The 10,798-nt window shown below is 38.6% G+C and overlaps 1 protein-coding gene across 2 annotated transcripts in view; it reads right to left on the reverse strand.

Moving 5' to 3' along the window:
• LOC107090624 (attractin-like protein 1) overlaps positions 1 to 10,798 on the reverse strand; it is a 400,529-nt gene that overhangs the window by 336,882 nt on the left and 52,849 nt on the right. For both annotated transcript variants that reach the window (XM_015384120.1, XM_015384119.1), the window contains exon 5: positions 600 to 808. In XM_015384120.1, the coding sequence (XP_015239606.1) occupies positions 600 to 808 (209 nt within the window). The remainder of the gene's footprint in view (positions 1 to 599; positions 809 to 10,798) is intronic.

Here is a 10,798-nt window from a genome sequence, read left to right on the forward strand (position 1 = left end):
AATCATTATTCTTATGTATTTGTTTATTTTTTTACTGGTTATTATTTCTGTATTTTATCTATTTGCCCATGAGAGGGCGCTGTTTAATAAGAGTTTGACTTGTTATGGAAAGGAAAAAATATATTATTTTTGCATTAATTAACGCATAATTGTATTACTGTTGATTTACTGTGGGAGAAGGTTGGAGGAAAGCTTTTACATTTTAAATTTTTAGGGTTTTTTTTGCCTTGTAAAGCAGGTCTATTGTGTAACAGAATCAAAACTCAAACAACAGATTAAAAACTTTTTAAACAAAATTTTGTGTTTATTTAGAAATCTCAAGTGTGTGATGAAGCTTTATAACATTCAACATAAACGGTATTTAGGATCATAAGATGTGGGAAATAAGCATGAAGGACGTTGCTATTTGTAGGGTTTATAAATCTCCTTTTTTTCAGGTTGATAACAATCAAAACACAGACATCAAAGCAGAGTGCCTCCATGCGTGGCATTATGGGAAATGTGGTCTTTGTTCTGAGAATAAAACCATCTCTCAGGGACCTTGTTTTGATTAAAGAGCTCTTCTCCCAGGTAATGAAAGATTGATTAGCTTTGTTTACCTTGCCAGCTGTCGTTGCAGACACACAGCTTTTCTCCGGTCAGGTCGCAGTAGCCGTGATCCGGGCTGCCACAGTTGGCCCTGCAGTAGGGAATGTCACAGGCCTCTCCTTTCCAGTACTCATCACATTCACAGTAAACACGACCCGCCACCGAGTTCCCAGCGCTGCATCTGCCGTGGCCTGAGCAGTTGTTGGGACAGGAATTTATCCTGAGGAAATTAGACAGGAACCATGTCCAAGGTCATGAAGCAGTGCTTATACAGTGACACATTATTTATATTAATAATATTTAGTAAGTTGTCCCACTTATAAATCATGGAGGGTCTTAAATTGTCATCGTAGGCATATATCCAGTGTGAGAGACATAATCTAAAAAAAATCTAAATAACACAATATAAGATTTTTTTAAGATTTTTTAAGATTTTTTATTTGTATAATAACACAGACGCAAATCAGTATTTGAACAGCTGTCAATCAGCCAGAATTCTGACCCTCACAGACCTGTTAGTCTGCCTTCAAAATGTCCACCTCCATTTAAATTCTCCTAAATTAGATGCACCTGTTTGAGCTGGTTTGCTGCATAAAGACACCTGTCCAACCCAAAAAAGCAGTTAGAATCCAACTACTAACATGGCCCAGACCAAAGAGCTGTCCAAAGACACTAGAGACTAAACTGTCCACCTCCACCAGGCTGGAAAGGGCTGCGGAGAAATAACCAAGCAGCTTGGTGAAAAAGCTCCACTGTTGGAGCTTGGTTAAAAAATTGAAGAAGCTAAACATGACTGTCAATCTCCCTCAGACTGGAGCTCCATGCAGGATCTCACCTGGTGGGGTCTCCATGATCCTAACAAAGGGGAGAAATCAACCCAGAACTATACGGGAGGAGCTGCTCAATGACCTGCAAAGAGCTGGGACCACCGTTTCCATGGTCACTGCTGGTAATACACTTGGACGTTTGAAATCAAGCATGGCAAGGAAGGTTCTCCTGCCTATACTGTACCACACCTGTCAAGGCCTGTCTGCATTTAATGAGCATCTGGATGATCCAGAGGAGTCATGGGAGAAAGTCAAGTGATCAGATGAGACCAAAATAGTCATAATTCCACAAACCGTGTTTGGAGGAAGAAGAATGATGAGAACCATCCCAAGAACATCATCCCTACTGTGAAGCATGGGGGTGGTAGCATCATTCTCTGGGGGATTTTTACTGCACAAGGCACAGGGTGACTGCACTGTATTAAGGAGAGGATGACCAGGGCCACGCATTGGTAGATTCTGGGGAACAACCTCCTTCCCTCAGTTAGAACATTGAAGATGGGTGGAGGCTGGGTCTTCCAGCATCATATTGAGCCGAAGCAAACAGCCAGGATAACCAAGGAGTGGATCTGGAAGATGCAGATCTAGGTTCTGACGTGGCCTAGCCAGTATCCAGACCCAATAGAGTATCTTTGGAGGGATCTCAGACTCTGTGTTTCTCAGCCCAGAAACCTAGAAACTGATTGATTTGTTGAAACCTGTCGCTTTCTGCTAGCTGCTCAGCCTAGAATATTCCACTGTCTGAAAAGAAAATATATACTGATCTTCTCCTACAATGTTCCAACACATGATGATTACTGAGATTGGTTTTCCTACATCATCCTGTCCAACAGGTCCTATTTAAGCTATCCTTTGATTCTGCAGGTCAGACTTCTCTTTATTCTGGTGAAACTGAAACAAGATCAAATGAAAAAGGAAGCCACGTGGTCTGACATGTTTAGTGCTTCAGATCATCAAAAGCATTTTCCCCCAGTGCCCCGAATGTGTGCTTCAATTAAAACAACAAGATATGAAGCTACATCTCAAAGCACATTTAACTGGAGTAAAAAAAAAAAAAGATTTAATTATAGTATGAAATAGTCGTTTATGAATTCTATTTAAAATAGCGCTGCTGAGGTAAATGGGGGTCATGGACCACAAGTAGAAATATTATCTTTTTGTTAATACCAAAAGCTGAATTGCTACAGTACAGGGTAGTCATGGCAACCAGTGTAACCTCCTAGTGTGCGTGCCACTCAGAGCCTTGTAGCTTTATAATTGCCCTCCCTCCTCCCGTGCGTCGTACCACATATCACTCCATTTTTTCATCAAGGCTATCATTACTGGCCCAGACAGGCAGGTGTGTCTGCTTTGTGTGACGCACCAACCAGCCAGAAAGCACGGCACAGGAAAGCTGCACTGTACAGCATCAAAATGTTGGTCTGATTTATTGCATGATTATCTGACAAAGACAAGAATAACACCCTTCTTTTGTTTGATTACATGGATTTCAATGAAATTTTCATGTCCTTATGTTGGTAAAATGTGTGAATCTTCTTTAAAAAAAGAGAAAAGGTTGTGAAAACTAAAAAACAAGCACATAAACCTACATTTAAAGTGGAAACTGTCATCTACGGGAGTATTTAAAGGTCTGATGGAGATGGTTTTTAAAAAATCTTTTAACAGGAATATGCCAAATGTTTTTGTGGCAAATTATTTACAACACAGACAGAGGACATATTTCTGTAAGACAAGTGGATTAGTTTCCTGGAGGTAAAAATACCTAAAGGGGGGATTTTCCTCCCAAAACAAAAACAGCTATTTGGTATATATATATATAAATAATAGAGCAGAGGTCTTCAATGTTTTCTAGGCCAAGGACCCCCAAACTGATGGTGAGATGGAGTGCGGTCCCCCTAATTATATATATAGTATGAAATAGTGTTATATGAAACTGGTCCTATAGTCAATCTATTTTATATAGAGTGACCCTGGAATTATTTAAGTATTTCTGATTCCAATTTCTTGCTGATGGGACAGGTGTTGTGAATGAAACAGTACTTAAAAGAGCTCCTGTGTGCCATTGAATGCATTGAAGACTGAAAGACATCTTCTGCCTCCATTTATCTGTTTACTACAGTGTGCTGAATTCATGTTAATGTGTATTTAGATACATTTTACGGTAAATAGTGGAAAAAAATTGCAGGGGGGAATATAAAAAAAAAAAAAAGCGTAATCAACCAAATCTTTTGTGACCCCCATGAAGTACCTCTGTGGACCCCCTAGGGGTCACGGACCCCCTGTTGAAGACCTCTCTAATAGAGCATGTTTTAAAACAACCAACTTAAAGCACAGGAAAGGGAAGGACCGCTGTCTGAAGCCATTTGTTGACTTCCAGACCACTGCGGTTAACTTTGGCTGCCCTAAGGAATAAGTCAGCACATAGTGGAGGTCTGCAGTTTGATTTTTAATCATTAATCACCATTTCAGAATGATCCTCCTCTATATTTAACAATGATATTAGCTTTACTTTTTATTCTTTTCTCTGTGCCTGAGCCAAATGATGAATCCTCCTCTCTAGTTGTATCTAAACAATTTTTTTCCGTTTTTTCTTTCCAGCATTTTATTGTCATTCCACTGTCAAAAGCACAGAGCAACAGAATGAACTCTCTGCATTTAACCCATCCCCTTGGGAAGCAGTGGGCTGCCATTGTGTGGCACCCAGGGAGCAGTGTGGGGTTAAGGGTCTTGCTCAGGGACCCATAGTGTCAGTCTTCAACAATACTCTGCATCAGCTTTTTAATTCCTCTCCATTCAGGTTAGCATTTATATGTTATTTTTATTCAACCAACTTTATATTGATTCAGACTCACTACACTGTGTGCACTGCTGCCTGCTTCAGGGTCCCCAGAGAAAGTGTTGTCCTCAAATAAAGTGTGTGTTTTGCACTTGAAGTGCAGAGCTGTTTCTGCGCTTTAACTGTTGCTGAAGTTTTAACCTCCCCACTTTATTGACACTCTTCATGCAGCTGGTTGGTGAAGTTTTGCCAGAAATGTTGGATGTCTTCAAACACTGAAGGAAATCACTGAAAACATCTCTGCTATATTTATAAATCTCACTAACATTTCTTCAGCTTTTTGGTGTTTTTCGAACAAAAACAGCTTTACAGTCATGGCTCAGCATTATACGTCTTATCATCATCATCATCATCATCATCATCATCATCATCATTGTCATCACAACTCATCTGTTTACAACAAAGATTCATTCTAAAATGGCCAATGTTGTTTTACCAGAAAAAAAAATGTTTTAGACATCATAAATAGTGACATAGCTAATATTTTAGACTTATGTACTACATTGTGTATGAAGAATTATGTTGCAAAATATCAAATCTCTGATTTTATTCCTCATATGACCCTTCCTAAGGGAGCCCAAGAGGTCAAAAAGGAAGGCAACCAGTAAAAGTGTTGCCAGTAAAAGATTTCTTCCAACAGAAAGATTGTATTTAAAATAACACAAACCAGGAAAAGTGTCTGCAAATGTACAGAAATCTTTCAAAATGTGGGCTGTTAGAAACAAGAATGAGGTATTTTGACTTCCTTAACCTTTATTTAGGTTGTTATATCTCCGCAGAGCTTCACTTTCTCACCTCTCCAGGAGTTTTTGCAGCTCTGATGGATATTTCAGTCCCTAAACTCACCCTGAGATGGATAAAAGCCGGGAAGTCTTTCTAACAGGCTGTTCTTACTGAGTGAAGACATACTGCATCTGTTTTTAGCTCTCTTGGTATTTCTTTACTGTCACTCAGACTCAAAGGCAGATATGCTCTACAGCTGCACATTGTCTATGATCATTCTAGACGATTTTCCTATGTAAATACAGACAACAAACCTCACTGCTCGTTCATTTAGATAAAGAAAGTTTGGCTTTTTGGGACTTTATCATTGTCCTGTATTTTTGTTTTTCAAAACAGCTTCAGATGAATGTGTGTTCACTGTCCACTATATCTAAATCAGGCGTCACCAACGCGGTGCCCGCGGGCACCAAGGGGCCCTCCAGGACCACATGGGGTGCCCTCAACGCCTTCTGAAAACAGCAACTCAGCAGTGGGCTAAGTTTGAAATTTTATTTTATTCTGTGACTCTTCTTTTTAATCATTTATAGAGCATTTCATCATAGTAATCATATAGAGCATTTTTGCATTTATATAGATTTTAAAATGATATTTAAAGGAAAATTAGAAATTAAAAATTAACAATAAAAATGTGTTTATTATGGATGAAATTTAGGTGAACGCTGGCCCCTCTTGTTCATAGGTCAATATTGGTAGCCCTTCCTATGATTCAATAGCCAAGAAGTAGCCCTCAGGCTTGAAATGGTTGGTGACCCCTGATCTAAATAATCTGTTCTGTTTAAGGAAAAGTTCTCATATTAATGTCTAATCTTATCTTTTATCTATCTCTAAGGACAGAAAGCAATTTGATTACATTTTAGCAGCAAAGATTAACTAGATTTTACACATCAAATTGGTTCTGTTTTTCTTTCTCTGAAAGTCTTGCTGCTTTCCAGTTTAAGCCTGTTTTGTGGTTGGTGAGACCCATATGATGAAGAATTTACACAGGCATAGGTGTATAATGCTTTTATGGTCACGCAGACATGCAGTTTTGTATCAGCAATAGAGAGAGACGGCTTTAGGCTCTGCTGTGACAGTTCAGATAACATGTTTACTTCTTTAAGCATTAGGCCGCCTGCGTTCAGGGTGAAAGTACTTGGAAGAAAGGACCTGGGGACATTTGATGGTTTTTTTATGCTTTTCACTTGCAGAATATTGTATATACAGGGGATTGGCTCATACCAAGTATATTAGAACTGTTAGAGCTGTAGAATTAGTCTCTACCGGGCTCACCTTCTATCCAGAAGCTTCTTGGAGATCTATCAATGTTCAATGAGCATTAGCTTGCTTCAATATGATGAGTAAACATGTTCTATTCATGTGCATCTTCAGTGAGAGATATTTCTCCCTTTCTTTTAATAAGCAAAGAATATATTTTGTAAATGGAAATAAAAAAAGCAATCCAGAAAGGAAACTTTGATTTTAAGGTTTTGAGATTAACTTTGCCAATTTCGCAAATTTTGTTCTTACAAATTCAATTTTTTCAGTTGTTATTTTTTTCAAACTTTGTTTCTGCCGTTTTTATACTTTCAATTTGTTAAGCTTGTGTAAAGAGCGATTGTTTGTATTAGGGTAAAAGGGAAGAAATGTCATGCTCTGCCCTGATACTTGACCTAATCCTCATTTCACTCACCTGCCTAACTCTCCCAGATTCTAATCATCGCTAGGGGTGTGAGAAATAATTGTTTTGGCGATATATTGTGTTATTTGGCTGCAAGATATAATATAGATCTTTCAATTCCTAGTTTCAATTTTAAAAAACAAAACATGGTTTCCTAAAATAATGAGGGAAAAATAGGCTACCTTTGCATCACCACTCTGGCAGAAAGCGCTGTGGAGCCCTTTAGCTGTGCGGCGCAGCGCCATATCTGTATTTGAGGTGGTCATAGTGGAAGACATGGACTGACTCAAACCCCAAACATTGACACCAAGATAACTAAATTATCTCTTCTGATGAACATATACAGCACTGGCTTTTTATCTATATATTTGATTTGAATTTATTTTGATATCTGGGTAAAATATTGTGAAATGTATTGATATTGCAGTATCGTGACCCAAGTATCGTGACACGAATGGAATCATAACACCAATGCCAATACTCCCCGCTAATCATTGCTCATTTTATCCACCTGCATCTGCTGCTTTATAAACAGCTCAGCCCAGCTATCGGGGTCAGATCATTGATGTTTCTTGTTGTCATTAGTTTGAGTTTGTCCGTGGTTCATGTCCTAGCTCTCCAGTGGGTAGCGAGGGTGTTTGTCTTGTCGTCTCCTGATCAAGTCCTACCTCTTGCCCCCTGTTACTGTTTTGGCTCAGAAGGTCTTCTCCCTGCCTCTCTACTACTGATCCTGCCTGTTCTGCATCCCAACATGTCTGCCTGAACTCTTTGCTGGACTCATGGAAGTCTGAACCTTCCTGAACGCTCTGTGGATTCCTGGAACCCTGGATCTGTCGGTACATCTTTGAATCAGAGCCTCTGACTGGGCTGCGGACTCCTTGATCTCAGAACAGCCCCGTTCTGAACTGTTTTCCTGTCTCGGGTCGGACTCCTGCCTGCTCACTGCGGCTGCTGCATCGGAGACACTCTGGGTGGCTCTCGCCGCATCTCATTTTCAGTCCATCGGCTGGATCCTTCCTCACTTTGAGAGGATGGACTGAACTGTTAACCCAGAGTGCCATTGATGAGTGTCCCCCCCACAGCCTCTACAAAAACCACAGATCCGTGCATTTCTGTTCTGTTTAATTTGTTTTGAATAAACAATTTGAACTTTCCAGTGTCTGTCTAACCTGAATTGTCTGACCTTACATGACAGGAGAATATGATCTTTAACACACAATTTGAAAATAACACAATTCGTAAAGCTGAGGGAGAGAAATTTGAAAAGATAAAAAAAAACATCAAAATATATAAATGGCTAAAAAAAAAGGAAAAAAAAGTTACGTTTTAAAAAACTTAAATATGAAAAAAAAAACTGAGATAACGATTACATTCTCAGTACTTTTGAAATTGCTATTACAAACCCAGATTTGAGTTACCGGTAATAAGGGTTACCCAACCTAAGCCTTCAAGACTTCTGGCAGCAACGGAATTGATTAAACAAAAAAAATACTAATAAATTGTAGGAATAAGAATTAAATTTGAGATATCTAGAAATATTTACACATTTTAAGTGGCCATTTTCATATTTATCAGCTTGAATCAAGATTACGTATTTAAGATAACTGAAATACATTTCTTCATGTCAATTAATTTAAATACTAGATAGTAACAATAGGAATATGCAGATCTATAGTTAATTTGTAGACAATCAGAATGTTTGTTCTAGATGTGAAGAATGTCAATTTGTTTGAAATGGTCATTTTGACAAGGATTTTTTTTCAGATATCAGAAATACATCTTTAGTCAAACTAATACATATCAAATGGCCCACCATAAACTCTTGTAATCACGATAACATTACAGGTTTATTTCTTGAATGGTAGTGAATCAATGTATTCCATTGAGGTGAAAACAGCTGGCAACAGGAGATGAAGAATACAAACTTTATTTAAAAAGGTAGGACCTGTTCATCGTCTCATTGGGTTCCTCCTAATTTTGATCCTGTCTTCCATTACATAGAAAATACTAAGTGGCTGTTTGGAGACGCTTCGGATGTTATCATCCCATTATCTGGTTGTTATTAGCGGTAATGTCCCATTGACTGGCTTCGGATTGTGCAGCCTATCCACCAGTAGGCTCAGCAGGTTTTTACCACCAAATGAATCCTAACCCTAAGCTAATTCCCTTTATTTCCCTGTGGAATCAATTTATCTAGTTATGTGTAATCTGAAAATAATCTCAGTAGTTCTTCATGAACTGTAAAAAAATATATATTAAACAAACCAAGAACATATAAATCTCACATCCTTTAAACTGGGTTGTAGAATCCTCTCCCTATGAATATCAAATTTTCTGTAACTGCATTAATAAGATCTTCATCAAAGGTCATGCAATATTTGTTTTTCAAACCTAATATGTCTAATGGAACTAGAGAATGAGTTTTTTTAAATATACACAAAACTATGACAACAATCTGACCAATTCAGGAAATTAAAAATGTGATTGGCTTTAAGGAGAGTGGAGACAGAGGACACCCTGAGTTTACTGAACAAAAACTTCTGCTGACCAGATTCTCTGATGTGAATGTTACTAAGGCAACAGAAACAAAGGTTGATTAAACTCTCTTTGTGGAAACAGAAAACTCAGTTTCCCCGATTTCAGGCTTAGAAAACTTTTTCAGCAAACCTGCCTTGTGAAACGGACCCCTGCTTCAGACAGATGAGCAAAAATTAGTAGTAACAATTACAACAACACAGCCCACTCTAAAAAGACACTCCTGGAAAGGTGTACCTTCGCTCCCATTGTATTTGAGGAAACAGCAAACACCACACCAATGATTTATTTCTCTTCTACGGGAGGCACTGAGAGGTTCCATTCTGAGAGGAAGCCATCATGGAAGCCACCATCATGGCTCATGGCCAGGGGCCAGATCTCCAGACTGACCAAGGCTAAGTGGATCTGATGACATTTAAAACCAACTTGCTGCAAAACAGACTGTTTTCGACATTCTTCTTCAAGTTTCAGGAACTTTCAGATGCTTGAAGAGATTAAGAGATTGGTGGAGGGGAGCTTCTATGAAATCTTCCAAATGCAAATGAGCAAAGGTACAGGTCTGGCACGAGTCAAGGAGAGTTTCCAGCTAAATAATTTATCTCTTTGATGATTCTTGATCATGGCATGCATTAACTGTTGGCAAGACAAAGCTAACAAGATGGACCACTTGGTACGCTATGCCAACATGTCTAAGCTGTTGTTTATAAAGCTAAAAAAAGCCTTATGAAATTGGGGGTTTAAACACTGACATAATATTAATGCTCATGGGTTTTCTCCAAATAGTTACCAAATTGTGACCCAAAGGGATTTAATGGGAGTCTGCTAGCTCACTCAAAGAAGGTAAAGAATCAATTAACTAAGGCTTATTGTCCCTGATTAAGCAAATCAATTAATAAAACATTATCTGGCCACCTCTTTGATTTGCATTATGAATTGGTTTGAAAACATTCAAATTGCTCTAAATTAGTTAGCAGCTTCGGGGGAGAGTGGCGGCCTAGTGGTTTGGGCATAGGGCTTTGAATCCTGAGATTGTGAGTTCAATCCCCCACTCCCACAGACTGCCACCTTGGCTCCGTGAGCAAGAGCCTTAGCCCCACACTGCTCCCTGGGCGCTGCACAATGGCAGCTCACTGCTCCCCAAGGGGATGGGTTAAATGCAGAGAAGTAATTTCCCTGTGGGATTTATAGAGTATATAAAATCAGATATCATAAAAATGTAGATCCCATCCAAAATTCTTGGTTATCAAAAAAAAATCCATGCTAAACTGTGTCATCATCTCATTATTATAGTTTTCAATCAGGTTTTTCCTTCTTCTTTGTACATAGTAGCTTATTTCAGTTGAGTTTCACTATAATAGTCAAGTTTTTAACTGAAAACCTTTTGACTTGGAGCTGAAGGATTTCTGTTAATAAACACTAATTTTGAACAGAAGTTGTGGTGAATTAATTCTATGTTTGTGCAGAATTTTCAGTTTGACCTTGGTTTGACCTCGATTCCCACTTTCATTGGTTATTTTAACACACAGCCAGTAGGGCATGTATTCATAAACAATATAAAACAGTCCGAATATG

Source organism: Cyprinodon variegatus, unplaced genomic scaffold, assembly GCF_000732505.1.
Source record: "Cyprinodon variegatus isolate N-32 unplaced genomic scaffold, C_variegatus-1.0 Scaffold304, whole genome shotgun sequence".
In the NCBI taxonomy this organism is placed as follows: domain Eukaryota; kingdom Metazoa; phylum Chordata; class Actinopteri; order Cyprinodontiformes; family Cyprinodontidae; genus Cyprinodon; species Cyprinodon variegatus.